Source organism: Pagrus pagrus (genome assembly GCF_965226575.1).
Source record: "Pagrus pagrus genome assembly, chromosome: 15".
Classification (NCBI taxonomy): domain Eukaryota; kingdom Metazoa; phylum Chordata; class Actinopteri; order Spariformes; family Sparidae; genus Pagrus; species Pagrus pagrus.
Window position 1 is genome coordinate 17,224,746 of NC_140199.1, and position 26,253 is coordinate 17,250,998.

The 26,253-nt window shown below is 42.8% G+C and overlaps 1 protein-coding gene across 4 annotated transcripts; it reads right to left on the reverse strand.

Moving 5' to 3' along the window:
• Positions 1 to 1,210: 1,210 nt before the first annotated feature.
• On the reverse strand, positions 1,211 to 25,505 carry srfb (serum response factor b). Of its 4 annotated transcripts, none has more exons than XM_084374837.1 (8): positions 24,447 to 25,505; positions 18,739 to 19,005; positions 6,946 to 7,183; positions 4,200 to 4,361; positions 3,767 to 3,877; positions 3,231 to 3,428; positions 3,061 to 3,137; positions 1,211 to 2,056 (listed from the first exon to the last, which is right to left on the reverse strand). In XM_084374837.1, the coding sequence occupies exons 1-8, from the start codon at positions 25,092 to 25,094 to the stop codon at positions 1,961 to 1,963; spliced, it is 1,797 nt and encodes a 598-aa protein (XP_084230963.1). In that variant the 5' UTR covers positions 25,095 to 25,505; the 3' UTR covers positions 1,211 to 1,960. The 4 variants fall into 4 exon arrangements, with proteins under 4 accessions (XP_084230963.1, XP_084230964.1, XP_084230962.1 ...); XM_084374838.1 differs by having other exon boundaries at positions 3,036 to 3,137; positions 4,200 to 4,364; XM_084374836.1 differs by having other exon boundaries at positions 4,200 to 4,364; positions 24,447 to 25,503.
• Positions 25,506 to 26,253: the final 748 nt, after the last annotated feature.

Consider the following 26,253-nt stretch of genomic DNA (forward strand, 5'->3'; position numbering starts at 1 on the left):
TGCAGGATGACATGACATCATGTACATCGAGCGTGAAAACGACCTCCCTCACCAGTGAATAACTGAACAGCAGTCGAGCACTCTAGCCTCTGTCAAACTTTTTCTATGGCTTCCAGCCAGCCACGCTCGGTCATCCGGCTAATTCTGTAGAAACGAATCAAAAATCTCACTCTGGGCACAGCGGAGGATTTCAACGACAAGGTCCAGAGTCATGTGAAGTGGTCTGGAAATAAGTCAATCCTACATTTCCCTCGACTTGCAGTGAATGAGAAATCAGGCACTATGGTGCAGAAAGAAGGCTCTCAGTCTAATAACTCTCATCCTTAATGATTGCTGAGGTACACACTGAGATTGCAGTCAGCTAGGGTCTTACAGTTCTCATTACAAGGAGTATATTAATATTTCAAAGCACCTGAAGTCACTTCTCCAGATTAAGAGACCCTTGTTCTTACAAAAATACTCAAACTCATTACTGTCTTATTACTACAGCACTGAAGCTGCACTGAATAACATCAAGTGCTTTCACACAAGGAAACACTAAAGCTTTGATTGCAGTATCGAAGTGGAATTACCAAGTCTGTACAGTGTCTGTTTAACAGGAGATTTGTGTCAATGCCCTTAGCATCACATAGTTCAAGTTCTGCAGTCTAGTGGAGGCAAATCAGAGTGACAGGATTACAATGGATCGCTTTTAAAAACTAATTGGATGACATAAAGTTAATTCAAATATCTGATGTCATGAAACCTGTTTGTTTCCCACAGAAGTCAAGTCAAATATTGTGCCATTTAAAAAATGAGCAAAGAATTCAAATGTTTTAAGGATGTTCACTGTGTGTGACAGCTGCGTTAGAACTGAACTTATATTTCTGTGCGACCGTATGAAAATATAGGCAGCATTATGCTAAAATCTGAGAATAGAGACCATAATTTCCATCAGATTGTCATAGTTTCAACAACTACACTCATGAAAGTGCCAGTTCAGGGCTCCTTCAGGAAACCTCACATAGAAAACTGAAGATGAAACCAAATGATCAGAACGTCAGCCGTTTCACTGAAGTAAGAATATGTTAACAGTAAAACATAAATATCGTCTGTTTTACGTGTTGTGACCCAGCTGCTTGATCCATGTCACAATCAAAAAAAAAATGTAGAAAAACATCCAGCGTTCCTTCTCCATCTTGTAGTGAAAACTCCCAACAGCATGACAGTATATCAACAGAGGATGGTATATTAAATTAATTTACATATACATGTAAATCTTTATGCAAATCATTTTCATGTACATACAAAACCACTACGTAAAAAACAACTACATGCCGTTGCACAAACTAAACCAGGCTAAAAATACAAGTTGTCAATTTAGAAAAAAAATCTATGTACATTTCCAAATGTCTTTTTTTTTTTTAAGTCAATAAGTGTCTCCCCGCCCATTTACAAACCCCAGATATGCGCGCGCACACAGACGCACACGCTTGTGCACGAGTTGCTCACACTGGAACATTCAGACAAACAAATGTCTCTTTGGCTGGTGTGAAGCTGTGGCACCTTGCAGTGTGTGTGTGTGTGTGTGTGTGTGTGTGTGTGTGTGTGTGTGTGTATTTGTGTGTGTGTGAGAAGGTAATTACACATTTTCAAAAAAAAACAAAAAAAACACGCACACACAAAAAAATAACACCATCTAACAGCATAGAAAATAGCTTCCCATGATGGATGTAGTGATATATTTCCTATGCATCTGCGAATATATATATATTTATATACCAAAACATACTGTATAAGGGTCAGCCACACGTATGCCCTTGATTGTGTGTATATATGTACTTTAAAGTCACATTCAGAAGTGTGATGTGAAACTCTGTAGGAAGGCATCAATAAATAGAGATGTCGGTCAGTCTGTCTGTCCGTCCGTCCGTCCGTCCTTGTCCCTGGGTCTGCCGCATTAAACAGCTCCAGCCGTCTGTCAGTCGTTCTTCGAGTTCTGTGCTGCGTCCAGGTTCACCACCTGGAGCTCCGTCAGGTTACTGCTGCTGCCGCTCGACTGCTGGCCAATCACCATCTGGAGCACAACACAGCTACGTCAGGAGGCAGGACAGACAGCCAATCACATGTCATCACATCACACAACACCCAGCACAGATGGAAATCCTGCTGCTACGCTACATGCTGTTTATCTTGGAGTGGTGTAAAGCTGCAACAGAAGCTGGTGTTTTCTACGATATTTAAAAGGAACAGTTCACCCAAAAATGAGCTACACAGTAAAACAACTAAGTATATGGGACTTGTTTTAGATCATTAAAAGACTGGAAAAACAAAAGCCTAGAGCGGCTCCATACAGCTATATCCATTGTAATTCATGTCTCTGAAAGCCCAGAGATCTCAAATTGATCTAAAAAGACATTATTTATACCCTTTTTAAATTCAAACTCTTCACTGTAGCTGTACGTTGAGGGTGTAAATAACGTCTATTTCAAATCAGACTTGAATTATGCCTCTTTTTTAGTTTTCTTTTACATTTTAAAGCAAGTCCTCATCTACTTCAGTTGTTTAGGGGAATGCTGCAACAATGTTTTGCTGCGAAGCTCCAGAAATGTTTTGTGCATTACGAAAATTCACCTGACTTTCCATCAGCATGAGGGTGAGTAGAAAATGACAAAATTTTTAACTCTATGAAATCGTATTCTGTAGAGAAACTTATCCTTTAATAACCAAAGACAAATATAACCTGAAGCTTTAAAGGATTTTTCCAGTTGTAAACTCAAAATTTCTACATATTTATAATGGATTTTATAATGTAAATAAAACACATTCAAGTTTTTCTTTTCCATGCACTTCTACAGCGGTGTTTTGTTAAATCTACTGTGTGTGTATTTTGCTGCAAATCACAGGTAAAACAAACTGCCAGCCGATTGTCTACATTCATACAAAGACGCGCGGGGTGACAACCCCGTGGCCTCTGTGTGCCAGTGCTCTGTTAGGATGCATTAGTGCAGCGGTCACGTGGCATGCTGGTTGCATAGGGAATATGAGAGTTTCACTTGTAAAATGCAGATCTTGCCGTACTGGGTGTAGCTGCACCGCTGAGACGGGGATCTGCACTGTGCCTGGAGGTGCTGTGAGGAACACCTGAGGGACACCACCTGAGGGGGGGAGACACATGATGGTTCATCTACATATTCTCCAGAGTCATGTCCATTTGACATACAGTAACTGGTCTGTGTGCAGCGTCTCACCTGTGTCTTGGGCCTGTGCGTGGGACACCTGCATGGCCGAGGTGCCCTGGGAGAAGGCGTTGAGCACAGCTAGCCCCCCGTCGGCCAGGGTCGGCGTGGAGGCGTACATCACTGTGTGGGGGCTGGGGTACATCATGTGACCCGCCACAGATGTTGGCACTGACGAGGTGACGATGGTTGCTGGGAGACTCACCGTTGCTGGAAGGAGAGCGGGTGAGGGAGTAGGAGGGAGGGAAAAAGCACATGTCATGCTGAGGGCAAGAGGTGTGTACGTGTGTTAACCAGCAGGTGGCGCTTCATACCCATCTTCAAATTCAACGTGTTTGGTATGCAGTGGCACAAAAACACAACTCATTTGAAACTAGAGCAGATTGTAAAACAGGGACAAAAATGACACAATGTCACCTATAAGAGGCTTAAGATGCTGCACATCAAACTTTTAAATGGAACTTCTCTCAGAAAACATACAAATTCTCATCCAGCGGGGTGAAATTTGAATCATAAGGAGACAGGACAACAGATGGGATCTGACTTACCAGTAGAGTTTGCGGAGGTGTGGGAGATCTCTGGGCTGCTGTCACTGTTGGAGGTGGACTGGGTGTTGGGGTGGACCTGGATAGCCTGGAGCTGCTGGGGAACCCCCGCTCCTGGAGACACACAAAGGGCAAACAGCCACTCCAGTAAGTCATCAAACACCCCACACAAGGAACAGCGGGAGCTGCAGTAGGAGTACGGGCGGCAGTGGGGGTGGCATATGGCAGCACTGGCAGTAGAAGCATTGGCAGTAATATTAGCTGAGGGAGAAGAAGTCGTCGCCCAAGTAGCATTAGTAATCCCAGCATTAGGTGCATGATTATTAGTCATAGCAGAAGATGTAGCATTAGCAGGGCTCTGAGCAGCGGCTCTGTGCTGATATGAGTATGATTAGTAGAAGCAGGCGGAGTGGTGGCAGCATGCAGAGCAGGTCACCTGTGAGGGAGACAGCAGCAGGGAAGCGGAAGACAGCCTGCTGTCCCTGCTGAGGCTGCGGGGCGGCGGCCAGGGCCTGACCATGCTGCCCCTGGAGGGCCAGGGAGTGCTGCTGCAGCTGGCTCAGAGGAATGGTGGGGGTGCCGGGGGGGAGAGGAGTGCCTGCTGGAGGGGCACAGAGACACACAGAGGGGAGTAAGACCTAATGCAGAAGGATAGTACAGTTTGAAAAGGTGCGACTAACTTCAAGGTATACTATGCAGAAAAATATCTATTTCTATCATTTCTACAAAAGACCCACTAGGGGTGGGCGATCTGATGATTTAAGATCCGGATCGATCTTGGATGAGTCCAGTCTACTTTTCAGGTGAATCATAGAGATCGTAATATTTCATGTCTTCTTATCTTTGTTTGCAAACAAACCAAAAGCTGTGCCAACTAGATGGCAATGCTTATTGGACAAATTCCCTCACATTGCTTCAAATTACTTACACACTACTTTAGGCACAAATGGAGAAAATTATAGGCCATTTCAAGTCTAGCTAGATCGCAATTAATATCGTGGATCGTGATTGCCATTTCTGCGTTTTTGATTGGTGACATGAAATGTTCATATCCTTCCATGTCTAATGTGCAACATTGAGGAATTTTTGAAAAATGTTTAATTTGTGCATTGTTCACTTCCACGCTCAAATGAACATTCATCAGCGTGTTCTTCCTCTGCATGTGAAAACGTTGCTTCATAGCACTTCTAGTGGTCAAAAACCTGACAGGGTAGCTTTAAGCTGGTGTGGCATTGTAAGTTTAAGTTTAATACTTAATAAAAAGCCATTGAAAATAAAGCAAATGTTCAAGAACACTTCGTTTTTATACCTACATGATTTCTAAGTCAAGTGACACATACTGTATGACTGTATTAAATGGTGATTAAGTGGTTGGATAGCACGTTGACATTTTAGTCGACTCAAACCTGTGTGCAAGAAATGTTAAGAGATGTAAAAATGAATCAGCGAATCTGTTACATGACATGTAATGTGCAAACTCTAACTGTGTAGATGGGTGTCATTGTGTTTCATCGTGTATGTTGCATGAGTTTTCAATTTTCTTTTTTTTTTTAAAACAAATATCTTGTTATAGAACGTGACTGTGGAGTCACACCCTCACATTTGGTCATATGCTCCATAGACAGTTGCTGCAGGAGGGTGGGCAGGCCCTGTCAAGCTGTCAACTGAGGAGGTTTTCGTGTGGGAGGGTGCGTTATTCCACCTGGCACTGCTGCTATGTGCCAGACAGGTGGTGAAGAGGAGAGCGGGAGTGAGCGGGCAGAAGAGAGGGAGGGAGGGGGTGGGGAGAGAGGGAGGGTGAGAGAGAGAAGGTTGTAGAAGGAAGAGAAGATCGAGAAAGAGAAAGAGAAAAACAGGGTGGCTGGACAGAGATACTGCCTGGCTGTCCTTCAGCTGTCAGTCAAAATGACATACAGGACCCATTAGTGGACATTGTGTGTCTGTCTGTTCAGCTGCTGCAGACAAACACTGCAACAGAGAGCTAAGTACAACACTGACGAGCGCTGAGGCCCTCACAGGTGCAACACAGACTCTCGTCTAGATGATAACAGCATACGCTGAAGAAAAGATTGCACCAGTCAGCACTTAAGTGTTGAGCTGCCTTTCAAATTGTCCATGTCATCACAGTCCAAATAAATGAGCAATGAGAATCTTGTACAGATGAGTAGGGCTGGGCAACATGGCCTTAAAACAATAATGCAATATTCTACAGCTTACTCAGATTCACAATATATATCTGATATATATATATATATATATATATATATATATATATATATATATATATAACCTGATATTATGAAATCTCCTCAAAGCACTTCATAAATCGTAGGACTGGGCGACAAAATCAAATATTACAACATTTTTTATGAAATAGCCCGACAGATGAGATATTACCAATGAAATTATTGCAAAATTCAAATAATCCTCACGTCTTTGGGGGAGTCGTGACCTCCTAGCGTCCCCAGGCCCCACTTGGAGACCCACAGACGTCCCTGAGTATTTCCCATCACATCCACCATGAAACGGAAGAGTAATGAATAATTACTCGGGAAGGCCAATTTGGAAACTCTTCAGGGATCCCGAAATCAGAGCCTGCTGCCCCAAAGTCCTCCCTGAGTTGGCGCGGCAGAGTTCCCTTGCGTTTCAGTGTGTCTGTGAAGTTCCCCCTTAATGAAGGGTCATGTCTAGTTCATGACCACTCTGTCACAAAGCCCAGTCCGCCTCAATTATAATTTTAGCACAAGCCACCGATCCTTCATTGAATATTCATGACTAATTATGGGCCGTGTTCGTCAGCCCTCATTGCCAGGTCTATTGTGTCCCTCTCACCTAATTATTCCTGTCCCTGAGTGACAATCAAAGGCAGGGCCGCTTGCCAATAGACGTGGCTTCCCTGCAGACTGGGGGCTTTGTAGCACCCGAGGGCGCTGAGTGTTGTTGACTGGCTATACAGGGCTGTTGTGTGATGTAAACAGCTCCAAGACAGAGAGCACGACCACTCCGAGAAGACACGGCGATCACGACGAGGCGCCATTCAAATTCTAATCAGCTAATAAGCTAGACAACAAGGTGACATTAACAAAACATGAAGGCCATTTTCATTCTAAAGGGTGAGGTTAGGACAAACAAACCATAAAGAAAAGAATGAAGAAGTGCACCAGAGCTGCTCTCCTACATACCGGGCATGAAGGTGAAGCCACCGGGCAGCTGCATGACCCCTGTGGAGGCGCCGGCGGTCTTGAGGACGGTGCCGTTGGCGCTGACGTTGCTGCCGGCCGAGACGGGCGCCAGGTAGTTGGTGATGGGAAACGATCCGCTGCTCACCTGCATGGTGGTGGAGGTGGTGGGCACTGTGGACTGGGCGCTGCTGGTAGTGCCTGGTAGGCCGGCTACCGTGAACGTCGGCTTCAGTGTATCCTGTGGGAGGAAGCAAACACTATGAGCAGGAAGAAGACGACGACTGAGCTGAGGAGTTCTCAAGGGATTTTAATATTGGACTGAAGAGAAGCACCAATACCACAATGAAGCAGCAGCAGATGCCTTCAATTCCCATAATGCAACTCAATACAGTAAATACATTATGTTAGAGCTTCGCTGATATCCACATCTACAATTTGTAACTCAGGCTTTCGGTGTTAGATTTGTTAAGTTTCACCAAAACCACATAGTGCCTCTCTAAGTGATATTGGTTATCATTGTTTATTTATTTATTTATTTTATTGTATTTATTTTTATGTAATGTGTGTTGTTGTGCGGGGGATAGGCAGGGTGGATGGGGACAGAAAATACGATAAACGGTGACCTGTAAATCCAGTGTTATGTATTTCCTCATGCCTTTCACCAATAAAAAATGCTTTGAAAAAGAAAAAAAAAAGATTTAAGTCTGAAACCAAAATCAACATCTTGACTTGTAAACTGATCTTGATTTGTAAAATCTGTGGCGTGCCCTTTTAAGATGCTATTGTTGACTACTTTGAAGTTGCTAGCACTTCAAACTGATGCACTAGTCCTAACTCTGCTCTGCTACAAACCATTTATTCCAGTGACTGCAAAACCAACATCAGGAGGTTTTCACGAGGACACCTAAAACAACACCGTTAATGGGGCTTTTCCTCTTTGAGCAGCTGAAAGCAGGGTGGGCAGGAGGAGGAGGCTTTAACACTCGCAGTATTTTCAGGGATCAATGGCTGCGTGACAGAAAGCAGAGGGGTTTTAATAGACTTGGGATTAATGACATAAACAAGGTAAGGGAAACAGGCCGGGACCTCTCTAACTGCATCCATATGTAAAATAATTATCAGTGCTGGGAGCGTTTCACTCAGCAAAGCCATTTTTAAAGTCTCAAAAGAGAAATAAGGGGCATTAATTTACATCATTTCACTGTGCTCATGTTTTGTTGAGTTACTATGACAACTTACTGACCGTAACTAACGTGACATCCCAGTGAAAGGCGTGGAAATCGGGCACATGAAATGCTCACATAAACTTAAGATCAAAAGGAGGGGAGACGCAGCGTTACACCATACACTAATGTGAGCATCCATTGAACAGCAGAGCAGGATGTGTTGGTGAGTGGGCTGCAGGATGAGAGCTGGGTGGGCGTTCGACTGGGACGATAAAGCACATCTAAAACCCACCGTGCCCGTTTCTACGCACTTACACAAACACTTAGCACTTGATAGTAATGATCTGTTACAGCAGAACGAGAATAAGCCTGAACATTAGAAGGCATATAAGAGTGAATATTTTCCTGTGGGTTCAATGTTCTTTGAGGGTTTGATTAAGCACAGAGACGCTGTTGAGACCTATCAATACAGGCCGAATATTCCTTACTGAGCTACAGTATGTTAGTGCAAAGCAAAGAGAAGTTGTATGTTGTATGTCACCCCTCCTCCCTTTTCCTGTCAGCTATATGGACCACTAAAAAGGCACTGCATGATGTATATATTGGAGGCTTGTTTGTTCTTATTAGTGGAAGTCAACTGATTTTATTTACAGATTTACAGTTAAATTGCCAAGGGGAGTACCACTCAGTCAGTGAAGATGATAAGCTAATGGAGCACCTTGGTAACCAAATGGTTACTGTGCACGCCACATGGCTGCAGGGTTTCCGCAATATTGTAGGTATGATTAGCCTTTCTAGACTTAGACAGCACAGCAGAAGGTATTGTTTCTGCTGTGCTCCCCCACTCATACTGTATAATGTGTGTTATTAATTAATTGTTGTTGTTTTTTGGGGGTTTTTTTTTTCTTGGTTTCTTCTTGACTGGTCTGGTTTTCCCCATTTATTCTAATGTTAAGGAGTGGGTGGGGTTGTTTGTACTGGATCTGTGTGGGGTTTTTTTGGTATTGTTAAAAGGTGCATGGTGTATTTTGTGGGCAGACATTTTAATCAGAAGAGAAAAATCTTTAATCATTTTATTTTCATGCTTAAACAAAGTAAATAAACAAACTCTCTCTGACCTTAAAAAGGACAACACAGTTTCATACGCTTTTACCTTGTTTATATTTGCCGGACCCTGCCACCTTTCTAGCTTCAAACAGTGTTCTGGGGACCTTATTTTCCTCTGAGAGTTTATGGAAATATAGAGTTTGTATCATTACCTCATTAATATTATAAATATTGAATTCTGAGTTTGAAAACTACATAGTGCCCCTTTAAAAACACTGTTCTTGAAACACTAGTGTCCCTTTAATCTCTGAAAGTTATTCTGTATCTATCATTAACCTGGTACACTATTTGTTAGCTGTCCATCATGTATTGAAGTGAAATATTACAACTCACATTATAAACTATGGTACCATGGAATCTGGGAACCCAGTTTCCCAGTGGTACTTACACTTTGTTTGCCATTTTTTGGCAACTTCCTGGTGACAAACTTGTAAATGTTTTTGTTACAAGTTGAAAACCATTAGCTTTTTCACTGAGGCTTAACTGTATTATTTGGTGAGAATGTGCAGGCTCAGCTTAGACCTCAGCTCCTCTGAAAGACACACCTTCGCAGACCTTGTCCTTTAGAGGATCCAGCCTCAGAATTGGGACAAAGCTATTGTGTTATAGATGTAAGGCACTCCACACAGTGCAGCAGTATAGCACATGAGGTGAGTGAATGATATCTTGAGTATCTGGAAACGGCATACAGTGTAGGAGAGAGTGAAGGAGGATTGTGGCTTGTAAAAAGTCATTATTGATAACAGAAAGGTAGCAGAGAAACAGGCTAGGCCAACCTGTCTTAGCAAAGCATTGTTGGTTTTTATATGTGACTGATTACATGGGTGAGAGGTGGAGGATCCAGCGTGGACTCCACTGATAAGGCCTTGCAACCGCACACTACCATGCAAACATGCACATGGAGCTACTATACAGATTGGCAGCCAGTCTAGAGCAACATTAATGTCTGCTCACATCTCAGTATTGAAGATAGTGTGCTATCATGGCTCACTACAATGACTAAACCAAACATTTTGTTTTATTCGATCAGTTTCAACACTCAGATGATTAACACATAGCCAAGGGTGTTGCAGTAAACTCTACTGGGACTCAGATGGCTCAGCAGGTGGTGTCTTATACAAGCTGCTCTGAATCCACAAGAGTTTACAAAACCAAAACCACACAGTGCTGAGCAGTGAATTAGCTGGTCTGCAGCTCGGATCCTGGCCCTGCTGAGGGGCTCTGACAGTCCAAGGTCGTTTACCTCTTTAGTTAAACAGCAGCTGGAAAGTCAAAGGGGGAGGGCCACGCAGAGGACTCACAGTTGTTCTGCTCTCTTAACTTGAGAGTAAAACTGAGTAAATTCACACCATCATTCGTCTACAGTCCAACAATTAGGCCTATCGTTCAGCACAGAGTGATTACTGACAGTCAGACCGTGACACAGCTGTCACCACCACTTCATTCTCCCAGGATATTTTCCAATTTGGTTTAAGTCACAGCTGCTTTGTTAATGTTCACTAAAACTAGGGGGTGATCTGGCCAAAATGTCATGATCTATTTAATCACAATCATGACCTAAACTGGGATCTATTTTCTCACTTTTGAAATGCCCTGTACACAGACCTGAAATAGCCTACGGATTTCTATATTTTCTCCATTAAAAAAACAATATTGCATTAAAGATAGTTCTATTTTGGCACAATTGCCTCAATCTGCCAAGGAGCTAGCTACAACTCAAGTTGTATTGTTCACAACCCGTCACGCAAGGATGAGCCAGGTGAAGTGATTTGACCCTATCAGCATAGCCATCTGCTAATTAATTAGGTTATTGAAGTTTGGATAAGGTACAGCTTCAAGATCACTCACGATCTGAAATCCTCAGAATATCCACACTTAACTAAAAGTTAGGAGACCTAGTTTGCTTTTTTGTTTTTTTCCCCCTTCCCTTCAGTGTTTTATCGAAGGTTCTTGTGCATGTAAAAGATCTTCACAGTTAAAGAGGTCAAAGTCCACACCAACTAAAGCTCCTCTCTCCCACAGAAAACACTGCTCCTGAAACGCCTCGTCAGTCGTCCTGCCTTTAATTCTGTGACTTTGTGACATGACACTATGTTACCATGTCATGCATTTGCATAATGTACGCTTAGCGGCTAGTTTGGCACGTGAGAATTGATTTAGCACAGCTGCTCTGTTGCGGTTAGTGGTTCTGGGTCAGGTGTGTGTGAGCTGACCAATCAGAGCAGACTGGGTATTCGGCAGGGGGGGCCTTAAAGAGACAGGAGCTAAAACAGAGCGTGTCAGGCAGAGGGGTAATACAGTGCTGCACCACTGGACAGTATGAGAACATTGATGTATATTTTGAGTATAAACACATGTCAACCTATGAATATGTCTCCTTTAACAAAGACAAATGAGATAAACTTGCTCTAGATCAGCATATGAACTAAATATATTACTTCATGTCATCACAGCAGGTTAAAATAATTAATCTTTAAGATGGTAACAGAAGAAGAGCAAACAAGATCAAAAATAAACTAGTCTACCTAACGCTGATGACAAGGTAGGTCTAGAAAGCTAACAGCGGTGTGCTAACTAGTAGCTCTAACCACAGTAAGCAGCAGATAGTGTGTGTCTGAGTGTGGCAGGCGAAGTAGAGTCAGACCTGTGTGAGGTTAGGGACAGGGGACAGGATAGGGGAGTGACAGAGAGTACAAACAGCTGAGGGCACAGACAGCTGGCGGGAAACCCGAGCACCTCTGAGGGGGAATTAACCCTTTGTGGGCCAGCTGAGGCAGCATGAGGGCACTTGTGAAGGCAGACGCCATCTGACTTTACGCACTTCTCACCACTGGGGCCAGACAAGAACAACTGAATTCCTGTAATGGACTGAGAGGCTTCACCACCTCCAACAGTCATCCCTACAATTTTGTCACCATATCGATATTGAGGCATTCAGTCAAAAACATTGCGATATTCGATTTTGTTGCCCAGTCCTAGCATTTATGAAGTGCTTTGAGAAGATTTCAAAATATCTAGATATATATTGTGTATAGCAATATAGCCTCAAATTACACAATATTATTTTAAGGCCTTTTTGCCCTGCTCTACCTTGTACTACAGTAAAAAAAAAATGTTTTTAAATATTGCAAAGCTCAATGGAGAAACGACTTTCAGCTCCTGCTTCAGCTTCAGATAGTGTCCGCTAATTTATCATGCAGGTTTGAACCTATGTGGTAATCCAAGTCTAATATCTCTGTGACCTACATGGGAAGCTTCCACTGACCTACTGCTTTGTTTGACCATCTCCATGAGTCTCCTTTCAACTGGCCAATCTATAAACAGCGCTGGATTTTAGTTCAGAGTCAAGGCAGTGCATAGTAAACATAGGCTGCAGTGGTGTAATGCATTCCTTCAGACCAGAAGTGAGAGCAGAGAATCATGTTTGATGAAGCCAAAGGCTCAGCGCCGTAATTTCCTCCTCAGGTCCTGTACATCTCCTACACACCGACACCATCATACTGTTCACACCACTAAAAATGGACACCTCATCCATAACGTTCAAACATACAGGAAGTGTGATAAGTAGATATAATAGATTGGAGCTGAAGCGATTAGTCAATTAATCGATTTTTCATATTTGATCTACTTTGATAAAGAGTTATTTCCACAGTAAAAGAGCCAAACTTCACCTGGCTCTAGCTTCTTAATTCCAAAGATTTGATGCTTTTTTATCTAGTGTTTTATTAAATATAATTTGTGTATGTTTTTTTTGTTTTGTTTATTTAAAATCAGACAACATGAGCAATTTAAAGACTTCACCTTGCATTCATTTCTGAAATTTTCCCATACAATCAACTGATTAATCAAGGAAAATAACATGCACATGAGCGGATAGTGAATACGATCACTCAACAGAGTGCATACCTCCGCCAAGGCCTAATGGTTCCCTTTTGCACTCACTCATACAAAAGGTGGTTTAAATTTGATCCCAGATCCTCTTTTTTACCCCGTCTTTAAATTAACCCTACAATGACTGCTCTTCTCGCTTCCGAGGGAAAAAAAAAACACACAACCAGGGACTGAACTGGGGAAACACGCCACTTAGTATAATGAGGTACCAGGACATAACAAATGAAGTCACAATTTATAGTCGTGTGAACCGAGGGGCTGAGTCGTCTGGAATAAGCAATGGATCCTCTGGAGTCAGCGTGTTATGGAGAGGGCAGTCTAAGTAGTAGTCAATTTTACAAGACGGACATTATTCAACTCAAGCAACAGAGATACTTTAAGTGTTAAACATTCTGCCCCTCCTACATCAACTGCCAACATACAGGAAATCACAATATAAAAAGGATCAGGGGACAGACTATACACAGCCTCGAAAGATCTAGAGGTTTTTTTGGTTAATAGCGGCAAAACATTTTATCTTAGCTCTTTCAAAGATCTTTCAATGTGCTCTTTTCCCAAATTTTGTGCGGTTTAAAGGTTTCTATTTATGGTAAAGGAATAAACGCCTCCATTGCCCTCCTTCACAGACACACGGAAGACCCTGTATTTAAAAAGGACAAGGAAATGAGAGAGTAATTAAAAAGAGAAGGACACAAATGATTCCCTATTCACGAGGGATTAATCATTCCAAATTGAAGGTGACAACTGGCAGGCTAGGGCCAGTGCTGGCTGGAGAGCCCATTGTGCAGTTTACTGGTGCCTGGTCCTCGTCTAATCTCCCATTTGCTGGCTCCCATCTCCCAGTCTGTCACCCTGCCAGCAACATGGAATTTGCAGCTCCATTTGGGACTGCTAAAAAAGGCAAGGCAGCCCAAGTGGAGGAGGTGCAGCCAATGGCGGCTGACCTGTCCAGTTGCTTGCTGTAAAATAAGGGGGAGGAAGGAGGGGGGAGGTGACATAACGTTGGTTTTCTCCCCTCGAACGCAGCCAACATGCCGCTCTCCCTCTGACACCGCCGCCACCACCTCTCTCTTCGTACAACAGCCTGGTGATAAGAGCGCATATCTGAGCAAATTAACTTTCCATTATCTCAGAGATTCTCTCGTCACCTACTTCAAACCACGAACAACAGTTAGACAGTAGGACAGAGGAAAAAAGTGTCAAAAGATAAATGCTTAATGCTGTGATACTTAATTATCAAATCACTTTAAATTTCTCCAGGGAGACAAATTCAAATTCATACACATTTATAGGCATACAATATGTTGAGCACAGACACTGTCGAAGCGGTCACGGGACGTCTAAAGAGCCACAACGCAGGAAAACAAACATGTCAGCTACAGGTCAGGACAGTGGCCTCCGTCTGGATGCTTTTAGTTGCAAAGACAGAGTGATCTGTGCTAATGAGGAGAACAGCAAATAAACTTCGGCAGGATTACAAACAGCAATGGCACTGACAGCCAGAGCAGCAGGAAGAGATAGACAAAGAGAGAGGGATGGAGTAAGGGAGGGGAGAGGAGGGGAAAACCAGAAGACTGATATGGAGAAATCTATCCTAAGCTAGATCCTCTAAGCAAACATGAGTTGTGGGATTTGCTATCCCCGTCCAAAAATATCCCAAAAAGCATAAAAACATCTGTACTGTAGGCATGTCTGATATTAAGAAGCAGCCGCAGAGGCAATAAAAAGCAAGGGTTTTCCAGATAAAGTGAGTCACGCACCTTAAATTTAAGGTTTTTTCACCTTAACACGGAATTCTGCTCAACTAAAGACACGTTCTTCCCTGTCTGACAGTAGATGCCGAAAAGAAGCGCGTGCGCATCATTCTCACTGCTAGTTTTCAGTCAGAGGTCTGGTGACATGACCGACAAATTCATTCAGAGTCATCAGGCCAATCAGCAGATGATAAGAGGGTGACTCAGCCTTTCCAAACACTCACACAAAGCTACCAATAACAAAAACAAGTAATTGCAGCATTATACGAAGCACGACTCTCAAACTGCTCGATCCATTACTCGCCTTAAAATGTATTTATGAACTAATTTAGGAAAATAGTTCAGGAGAAATTTGATAACATTTCCAGAGAGGCTGGCATGTTTGTTTTTTTTTTGTTTTTTACAGCCTAGGTGAAAAAATACTTCTGCCTTGAGCCAATTCAGTCGTGTAGTTACATGCTGAACGGCTTCGGTAGGCTTTTATTTTGGTGGACTATAACCAAAGCATGGAGTTTTCTGTTTCAATGTATCATTATGAGGGTAATGTTCATTGCACAATGTAATGGATACAGAATAATGAAACCACCAGTGTTTACATTGATTCCCTATAAACCTCGCTGCAATCTGCCAAAAGGAAGGTGACCTGGTGATCCATTTCTGTAATAGACTAAATGACTGAATAAACTCATGTTTTGTCCTGGTTGAAAACTGAAATGATTCCAGTTGTCTTTGCAACAGTGGCAAGTAAACAATAACACCACTTGGAAACGCTAGAGGGAAAGTTGTCTGTTGCCATTTTAACTAAAGATACACGAGCGCATCCAGCTGAGCGGTATCAGTGCTGGTACCGACGATATTAAGCAGATCAGATATGGGCCAATCCACATTAAACTGCAACGGCTAGTCAATATATTTTAGGCGATTGAAAGAAAACTATCAACTTTTTTTTAAATAATAAATCAAATTTTTTTGCAGTTATTTTTTAAGCAAAAATGTCAATCACCTGTTAGTTCCAGCTTTTTAAATGAGAGGATCTGCTGCTTTTCTTTGTCATTTATGACAGTAATTAAAGAGTCTTTGGGTTTTGGATGGTTTATCAGACAAAAGAAGCAATTAGAAGACTTCAGTTTGGGCTTTGGAATTTTTGATGTGCAGATTCTCCATTTTTCTTACATTTTATAGACTGAAGTATTAATTAATTAATTAATTAATTAATTGTGAAAATAATGGTCAAATTCCTCGTTAGTTGCAGTCAGAATCCACATCAAATACAATTTCTTCTGCCATCATTTACACTCATTCGGTCACAATGGGCTACTGACTCAATTTTTTGTGCACAATACATAATATATCATCACTGGCAGAGAAAATGTTTGGTGGATATCCAATATTAACATTTTAAACCAGTGAACATTTCAACATCTATAAACCTCCAATATACCATCGTTTGGGCCTATTAGCCACTAGACCACTTATTGACCTGGCTGATTATCGGGGCCAACATTTCACATTTTTCCAATTAACGGCATCTGTGTTTTTTGTGAACATGATTACTAATAAAATAAATTCATTTTTGGCTCTGATGCAGCATCCTCTCTCTGTTTCTAGCCAGCAATCTTTGGCCTCACAGAGCCTCCGACCCGAAACACGATCTGATTGGTTTACACGCCACAAGTAATAGCCAATCATCACCGAATAATCTGAATCTGCAAAGTAACTAATAACTAAAGTTAGCAAAAGCTGTAGTGGAGTGGAAGTATAAAGAGGCATTTTTTATTTCAAATGTATATCGGTTCCAAATATTGGTCTCCTTGATTACTAATAATCGGTATTGGCCCTGAAATAAACACATCGGTCAATCCCTATTAGCCATGATAATAATAATTTAAAACTAGATGACAAAATGGATGCAGAGTTACATCACCGATTGCTGTTGATATTTTAAAATCTTGCGTCCTTCTTTTAATCCTCCAAGAGTATTATAGGAAACTAGCACCAGAATTTCTACTGTCACATGGTATCATGAGCAACGCTTACAGCATTAAATCATGTCTGCTTCACTTATCTCCTGAGCTTCTCCTCTGCTTCTCCAAAATGTCCTCCACTTCCCCCACCAGCCGTCACAGACCCTGAACTGTTTAGACTAGCTTGGACCGTATGTATGACATACGGCTCTCTTGATGAATCGTGTCCAGACGCTGCAGAGGTGCACGCAGCCACAGACCTACTGCACAGAAATGATCATTTGAGGCCTCCGTATACACCTGCTGGTTTCAACCATAACAGCGCTGATCCTGACATGGATCACGCAGTGGTAATTTCTACTGTGTGCAGCGTTCACAGGACCCATGCTGGACTCCCACACTCTGGACTACAGCGGGGAGGGCAGAGGTCACAGTGTCCCTGCCAGCCACCTAAATAGACATCACATGAAACGTAAAGTATCGCTCAAATGTTTCCATTCCACCTGCTCATATCTACATCCATACCTCTCCTCCATATCACTAAATGAGTTGTGGGGTGGGTGGGGGGTGGGGGGGGATCACAGGACTCCAAAGACAGCTGCAGCTTATAAGGAATGTGAGGGGCCTCAGCCAAGAGAGCAGGCAGGGAAACCATACCATATATGGCAACAGAGGCAGAATCTAATTTTTATCAATGAGCAGAGCGGGCATGAGAGTGGCTTAACATGCGAAGGTTGAGCTCCCATCCCTGACGGTGTATGGTACGCGTTAGTTAGTGCCTTGTAAAAACAGAACGCGAGCCGAACAGGCGTGGAAGTGTCCGTCTTCAAAGGGGCGTATCTAAGCCGTGTAAACAGCGGAGGTGATCTCGGCTTCCCAGCACGTGATTGCACGAAGGTGCGGACAGTGAAGTGTGTCTGCTGACGACTTTATTGTGTCGCTTTAAAAATCAAAGGTTTCAGAACACTTGCATTAATGTAGTGTGAAAATACAGGAACACGAACAGAGAGGTCACACACACACAGACACACACACACAAATAATGTTGATCATAAAGATTTCAGAGAAGAAATTAATCTTTTATCATTTATCTTTCCAACACCTTTTCTGTCAGAAGAACTTTTAGAAGGTTAACAAATTTGAAGAATCCACAAAACGTGCCATATTCCAATCTTTTCAGAAATATATGTAAGCTCAGATTTTCATCCACGAGCAAAAGTCAGCTCCATCCCCAAAATCAAAGATAAACACTAAAGTCCTCTATCCAGAAGACTGCGTGTTTCTCCTCCTAACACAACCCAGACCTGCTGTGATTTATCTCTGAGAGCGTTACGAGGCTTTCCTGGATGAGAGGTCACAAAGGTAAAGTGCAGACGGCTCCCTACGGTAAGTGGGATAATACTACACATTTGATCTGGCTCTCCGCGCACTGTAGAGCCCTTTGAAGGACTGGTGAGACTTTTTGGTTTAATTTAAAAGAATTGACTTGGTGCTCAGAACCAAACCACCGAGCCCAAAACCTGAGGCCTCACATCTTACAGGCAAAAGTTCAGAACGGTGTTTACAATAGGACAAAGATGATTTTCCACAACTGCTCTTGGGTTTGATTTATTTGCTCTCCTTGTGTGCTTGTCTGGCCTTTTTTGGAGAGATTTCCCACTAAATACATGAGAGACTCTGTGGTGCTTTATCAGTTGTTTTTTTATTTATCTATTTTTTTTAAAATTTGCACTGCAATTTATGCCTCATTGAGAATGCAGACAGTCAGTGAGTCACTAAGACTGAAACTTGGTGAAAACAGGGGAAATGGGTTGTGGGGACCGGCATAGAAATGAACACTTTGTATTTCGGGGATTCACAGCTATGAATTTCCCAAAAGAGAAGAAGCGTGTTCTTATTTTTGACTCACACCTTTGTGTCGCCCATACTCTCCGACTCAGACACCTGGTAGGTGAGGTCTGTCTCCTCGAAGCCCGTGGCACTCATGCGCTGGTCCATGGAGGGGTCCGAGCGCGGCGGCGAGTCCGGTGAGTTGAGGCATGTTTGGATCAGGGCTTTGCCCGTTTCGCTTGTAATCATGGGTTGGAGTTTGCGGGTGGCGAAAGTGTAGACGTGGCCCGTTTCACTGGCCACGAGCAGCAGGACCTGGGTTCCTGTAAGGGTGGAGAGTTCGTAGGCCTAGGAGAGAGAAAGAAGAAAATTCAAGTGTCAAGAGAGGATGGGCAAATAGTCTAATTCAAAAGTATTGACAGTTTGATACTTTTACCATGTGTTTAAAACGATACGAAATCCATGCTCGAAAATATCAAAAGTGGGGCTACAACTATTGTTTCTTTTCATTATAGACTAATCTGGCAGTTATTCTCACAATTAATCCATTTATTATATAAAATGTCAAAAATGATCATCATAATTTCCCAGAGCCCAAAGTGACGTCTTCAAATGGCTTCTTTTGTCCAACCAACAGTCCAAAACCCAAAGACTCTTCATCTACCATCAGAACTGACAAAGAAAAGCAGCAAATCCTCACATTTAAGAAGCTGGAATCAGCAAATGTTTGACATTTTGAAAAATTACTGAAACAAATCAAGTCTGGAAAATAGTTTTTTCATAGATAAAATTGTCTCTCAATTACAGCCCGACAAATCGGTTGGCCGCTATTGGCCTATCACAGATACATCAGCATTGGTTGTCGTCAATATCAGCCGACATGAAAATGCTTTGCTTCTAAAGAATACTGTGCAGAAAACAATGCTTGAGGTGACTTATGATTTTTATATTTTGAGTAAAGTTTACTGCGTCAGTTCACTGATGTCATTTGAGACAATAAAGTTCATTGTTAATTGTCCTACCTCCATTACATATTTTTGTCTTGAGTCTTTGATAACCACATTCGAGGGATCACTGTAAAAACTGTGTGTATAATGGCTTATACATTGTTATAGGAATGTTTTACTCCTGAATATCAGATTTGGGCCCCAAAAACTGCATATTGGTCAGGCTCTACTTTCAACTGACTAATCAATTAATCGACTGATTGTTGCAGCTCTAATCTAAAGCACCAAAACTTTAGAGAGAAAAAAAAAAAAAAACAGATCCACAATTAGATTTTCAACCAAAAGCTGCACTGATATAAACATTACTACATGTGTTGGTATGTGTTGTGTTTTTCTGTACCAGATGCAGGTTTTTAGTGACAAAAAAAGAAAACAAATCTCATTTTGAGGTGCCCTAGGACTTTTTCGCAATGGTATCAAAGAGACATTTAGTGTAGTTTTTTGTACTAGCATTGTAATGAACTTGAAAATTCTGGTATCGTGACGACCTTATATGGTGCTCCAAATTACGGCTTGGATTACCCTCCTATCACAGACAAAGTAATCTCCGCTGGAAAGGGAATATAAGAGATTCCAAAGGTGAACCTCTGGAAATAAACAACATAGCCAAGAAAACACTAAAATCTAAAAATACCGATGTAGTGAACTCTGACGTATAGCACAAATTAAGCTAAAATAACATGAGATAAGGCCCCCAGAATAGAGAGAGTGATATAGCTTTCAGACTGATTGCAGCGGGGGCTTGTGTCGTAACCCAGTCTTGACGAAGAAGCGCACACACGCAAGGAATCGTTCTTAGCACGCAGAGGTGAAACGTGAGGCCACCCTCACAGCTTGCTGCCTTGTCATTCATTATACAGTATCCACACACGCACACACATTCAAAAACCCTGGTGCAAAGTAGATGCACAATGAGATTCATCTCCAACCAACACACGGACTACGAGGCTGCACTCCGAGTGAACTCCTGAGACAGCCTTTTTATCTAAATGAGTCATAAGTTATGTGGAGGATGCTTCTGGTACAGTGCCATTGCCATCACCTTGGTGAACACAGTTACAGCCGCAGCTAGCTGATAAATGAGCCATTGAAAGAGGAGGAGACAAATCGCATTCAAATTTAAGGATTTTATTGAGCTGTTATTAAACGATGCATTCATTCTGCTGTGCTCCATCATGCCCTGACACTGTGTTCATTATGGGCTGTATCAGACCAATCCTCCATATCTGGGAACATGCTGAACTCATATAATTGCCTTTTGTGTTTAATATCATGACGACAGAGCAGAGGAAGGCTAATGATGGCCGGCTACTGCTACAGGAGCTCAATGCTGCACTTGTTTCACCTGAGCAACCATAATCATGTAGTGTGTGTGTTGAAGAACAGTGTTTGAAAAGAAACCTCTCTCTTTCTCTTGCCATTCCTACAATTCACCTCACTGACTGTTAATGCAGCATTACAGGGGCAGGTAATGAACTACACAGCTCCAGTCATGCTCTTCCACTGCCATCTCTCTTGATTAGCTCTGCAGCAGCTTCAGAGGGTCTCTAACAACAGGGCCTGATGTTTGGCTAACATCCAAGGCAGAGAAGGACTCATTTGTCAGCTTAAGTGTGCTAGGTGGCAGCACAAACTAGACCTACACAATGCTTTAATAAGTTTCCTTGCTCCGCTGATTTTCTCATAAATATTCATGATGGCAGGGTCAACCCGGGCCGTAATTGGTTCCTCTGTCACACAAAACATCCCCAGCCTATATATCAAATAAAGCCGGGTGTAAGATAAACTCATGGATGCCACCATGGAGATAGGTATCTTTTTATGGCCCCATTTTTCAGCTTATATCTTTTTTTTTCTGCTTGTAATTAGAACACTAGTCCCAAAGGCGACCTTGAGATTACACGGTTGATAGTAGAGGTGCAAGAATTAATCAATTAATTGATTAGTGGTCTAAACAAATGGATCGCCATTTGTTTTGATAAACAATTGATCCGATTGATGAAGTCAAATTCTCTGATTCTAGCTTCTTAAAAAGGTGCAATGTGTAAGACATTAAAACGAAAGAACCGTTTTCACATTATGTCAAAGACATCTATGCATCCTGTTGCAGAGATACCTACTACATTTAGCATGCTAACAAGCTAGCCCCTTAGCTTGAAAACCTCTTTCTTCCAGCAGTCCAAAGCTCCTGAATCACTCACTACCCAACATATAATGGACAATGTAGTGAGTTTTTATTGTGGAGTGCTGTATGAATGTATAGTGAGATTTATTATACCCTAACCCACAATGCATTGAGAAAAGTAGTGTACAACCAATGGTCAGTAACCAAGCATTATAGGCCATCATGTATTACACTGGTGGGAAAGAAAATGACCTGAGCCGAGTCCCTAGTTGATTCTAGGGTTGCAAAGGGCAAAGAGTCAAAGGTAGTTTCTTCAAAATGTTTGTTTTGTCTGACTAACTATTTAAAACTAGAGCCCAACCAACACTCAATTTTGGGGGGGCGATGACGATATATTTATTAGAAAATAAAACATTCTGATAAGTTGGCTGATATACACAAATTTTGCAATATTCTGGTGTTTATCAAACACTTTTGTCTCAGATATGTAATGGAACAAAGATATTTTACAGTTCAACAATGACCTTTATTGTCCCAAACATTAACAAACATTAGTGGACTGAAACAGTAAACTTCACTGGGAGTTTAGTAATTAAAAATTAACTCTCTCGTCTTTTCTGCAGTATAATCTTGACAAAAACATTTCATATTTGTGCATATTTGACAAAATATATACCAATACAATATATCTGAGATAGGCCAATATTGGCTGATATCATCAGCCAACAAATATATCGGTCAGGCTCAATTTAAAACCTAAATACGTCAATAAAATGACATAAAAACAACTAAAAACAGCAACTCTTCACATTAAAGATGTGAGACACAGCGAATGTGTGACGAGCAGTTAGCCTAATCAATCATCTACATTTTAGGGATGAAGTTTCCATCAGTTATCTAATCCATTTTGGTCTAATTGCTTCAGCACTAGACATATCAAAGCAGGAAAAGGCCAAGCGTGAACAATAACATTAATAATGGCTGCGTTCCATTTCAGTGAGTCGGGTTCAGTGCAAAGCTTATTGAGGCACTTTAATGGAATGGAGGCATAATTTGTTATTAATAACACCTGTGCTTTCCCTGCTATGAAAAGTGTACTGAGCATAGTGAGAGAAAGAGCACAAATTAACACCTTGTCCTTCTCTGTACAAATAAAGGAACCAAACTAAGGGGAACCAGAAGTTTTAATTGAGCAATCCTGCACCACAAATGGAACAACTTGTGTCGCGCAAGTGTTTACAAGCATTTAATCTAAAGCATATTATGAGAAGAGAAGGAGCAGGCCTGTGCTTCGCTCACCACATCCTTCAATATGAAACTAGGCTCGTCCTGGAAACCAGTTTGAGACCAGTCTACTATGAATCTTCCCACTCCACCCACTTGTCAATTTCTGTGATGGCTGACATAGTGTAGGCAACATTTTCAAAAAATCTCCATCCGAGCAGCGTGTCAAATAGTGTTCATGTTGCCAAGAGCCTACATAAAGACACCTCAGTTTCCACGACAACAGTCTGGGATGCTTAAAAAAAAAGACTGCAGAGTGCACAGTACAAGCATTTCGAGGAGTAACAGGAGGAAAACTCTTGCACTACAATAAAACGTGTGGCTTACAGGTGTTGATTTAAAGTGATAATGAAAAATGGCCGCGTCTACGGCAAAACAACTGCTGCGCTTCTGGTCACCAGTGGACCTCGACTCCAAATAATCAACTTTAGATGTCACAGCAGGAACTGTGTGCTTGATTTGTGGCTTTCCAGAGGAGCATTGCTTTAATCTTAGCAGACAGTAATGGAGGCAACTGTGACTACCGTGGAGCAACTTCTGTCATCTTCAATGTGCCAGACCCAACTAAACAAATCTGAAACCAAGTCATCGCTGACTGGATGAGGCTGGACGCTTGCTTCTAAATGAACACTGCCATAATGCATGCACAGACAGTCCCGAGCTCCTCTCTTCTGTTTGAGTGCTCTTTGACTGTCCTCTGATCTGCTTCCCTGGGGTTCAGTCAGCTGTTGGAACCTACAGGCTGCTGCTGCTCACCGCCGCATGGCTGCAGCCTGCTTCACAGTGACAGAGGGGACAGCCCGTGTGCACTGATGGAAAGTCCTTCCAACAGGCCTGCATGCATGTCAGTCTGTGTATGAAGGTGCATGTGTGCATGAATGTGTGTGTCCATCTTTCTGGGAATATCTGTGTGTGTGTGTGTGTTCGTGGGTCATGTGTTACAGTTGGGGTAGGCATGGTCATAAATAGAATTGTCATTTGCTCAAGTCTATTTAAAGCACGCTGCCTGTCATGTAATGCTCTGACTTCCTCACAGCCAGTCAGTCAGTTTGTGTCATAATTGTCCTCCATCTGACAGAACTTGATTTTAGATTTTTCTGCAATCAGCAGCTTCATGATTAAATCTAAGCCCACTATCCTTGTCTTTTACTGTGTATATTGGTATGACCGTGCAGCACTTTGCCTGCTGGTGTTATGATTGTGCAGATTATCTAGGTGTGACCTCAACCTCATTGCAAATTCCATGAATGGATGAAGCGTACACAGCACCATGTATTATACTGCAGCATATCTAGGCCAAACAACACCTGAGTGACACTCAAATCAAATGCAACTACAGTTGGATGACATCCAAACACAATCACCTGACTCACCTTTTTCATGATACCCGTCTTCCTCTTGCTGAACGTGGTGTAACGTCTCAACTTGTTGTCAATAAATTCCATCTTTATCTTGACGCGCCCACGTGTCTTCTTCCCCGGCTTTGCCCCGGCGACCCCTCCGGGCACCATGCCGTAGCCTCCGGGAGCTACTCCCACCTCCTGCCCCGTCACCGCGGCTTCCATCTCTCTCTCCCGCTTCACCCCTCTCCTGCTGTCCCCGAGTGAACCCACTGGGTCGTCGTCATCCCCCGAGTCCGAGTCGTTATCCGAGCCGCTGCACAGAGGTGCAGCCTCCCTGTCCGGGTCGAACCTGGCTCCGCGAGCCAACACAACCTGGGTGTTTAACCCCACCATGTTGCCCTGGACGGCGGTCTGTAGAGGGGTCACGCCAGTCCCGTTCCCCGGTCTCACACCTCTCGGACCACCTGGACCGTTAGCCCCCAGCATCCCGACGGCGTCTCTCTCCCCCTGTCGCCCGGCGGCACCGGCGCTCTCGCTGACCCCCGGTAAAGCTTGCCCTGCTCTGATCAAAACGGGACGTATCCCGCCGCCGAGAACCCCCGAACTGTGTCCTGCGGTACCTCTGCCTGAAGCTGACCCGTTTCCAGATGGTGCCGACCCGACCCGGCTCGGTAACATTCTATTTACTGGACCGAGTCTCTGAACACCAGCCAAACAAGCTGGAGTGTTACCGCGTTGTCTCGTAACCGACCGATAAACACGCGCACACGCCCGGGCCACCAAATGTAAACAAACCGGGCCGGTTGGTGGTTTGGAGAAGCCAGGAAATAACCGAGACAAACTTTGGAAAGTGATGCTGCCCCCGAGACCCTTCAACCCCGGCTCAGTTTGGTGCGCCCTCCTCCTCTATCTCCAAAACTCCGAGCGCTTTCTCAAAAAGGAAAACGCGAAGCGCGCCCTCCATGCCGCTCCGCCACGTCAAGTAGTCCGCCTTGTAAGCCGAAAAAAAGACGAGCATCGGCCTGTTAGCGCTCATAATATCATCTTAACTACATCTTTAGCGCGGTATTCATCTCCCCGCGGCTCGGGGACGCGTAAAATCATCTAATTTTAAAGCGGCGTTTACGGCAGCGGAGTGATATTACAACCCAGGAACTACTTCCCTCCTTATAAAGAGATACAATGTTTCCTTATATGGTGCTGTCTCTCCTTATTTGGTGAGTCACAGCGTCGCCTATCGATTGGCTGAGGATTATCTGAGTAGCGCCGTGATTGGTCGACAGGGCAGGCTCATTGGCATAAATACCAAAATGGTTGCGCTACAGACAACGTCACCGCGGACAGGCACAGGCACCGAAATAACAAAACATCCAACTTTTTATTCCCCACAGGTTGCCCAGTGTCGCACCACACACATGTTTTCCCACAGTTTGTAAGCCAAAACACGTCTTTGTTGACATGTTTTGGTCGAAGGAGCTGAAATGATTCTGAATGACTTGGATTTTGTCCAGTATTTTATTAACTGTTGGTGAATATATAACCCAAATTCAGATACATTAAGACAGACCACATGCATGATTCTTACTTGTGTGTGTGCATTGTGTAGTCATCTACTCCCCCTAAAAATATAGCAGATGTACTCCACCATCAAACACTAATAATTACCTTGCAGACTAGACCTGCATCACTTTAAGTTTTCACTGTGCTGGCAAGCTGAAAAAGTATGCATTATTAATATTCATGCATTCAACATGTAACCCTGTTCATTTTCACAGCAGATGTAACTTGTCAGTGTAGGAAAAGCTGGAAAAGGTGTTTCTAATAACATTAACGATCT

What these genes read in the sequence shown, in the direction of transcription:
- srfb (XM_084374836.1), bottom strand. Translation starts at nt 25,094, where the DNA reads ATGTTACCGAGCCGGGTCGGGTCGGCACCATCTGGAAACGGGTCAGCT. An exon ending in AGACGGGTATCATGAAAAAG is followed by an intron (nt 19,006 to 24,446) that starts GTGAGTCAGGTG and finishes TCTCTCTCCTAG; the next exon opens with GCCTACGAACTCTCCACCCT. An exon ending in AGAGTATGGGCGACACAAAG is followed by an intron (nt 7,184 to 18,738) that starts GTGTGAGTCAAA and finishes TTCCTCCCACAG; the next exon opens with GATACACTGAAGCCGACGTT.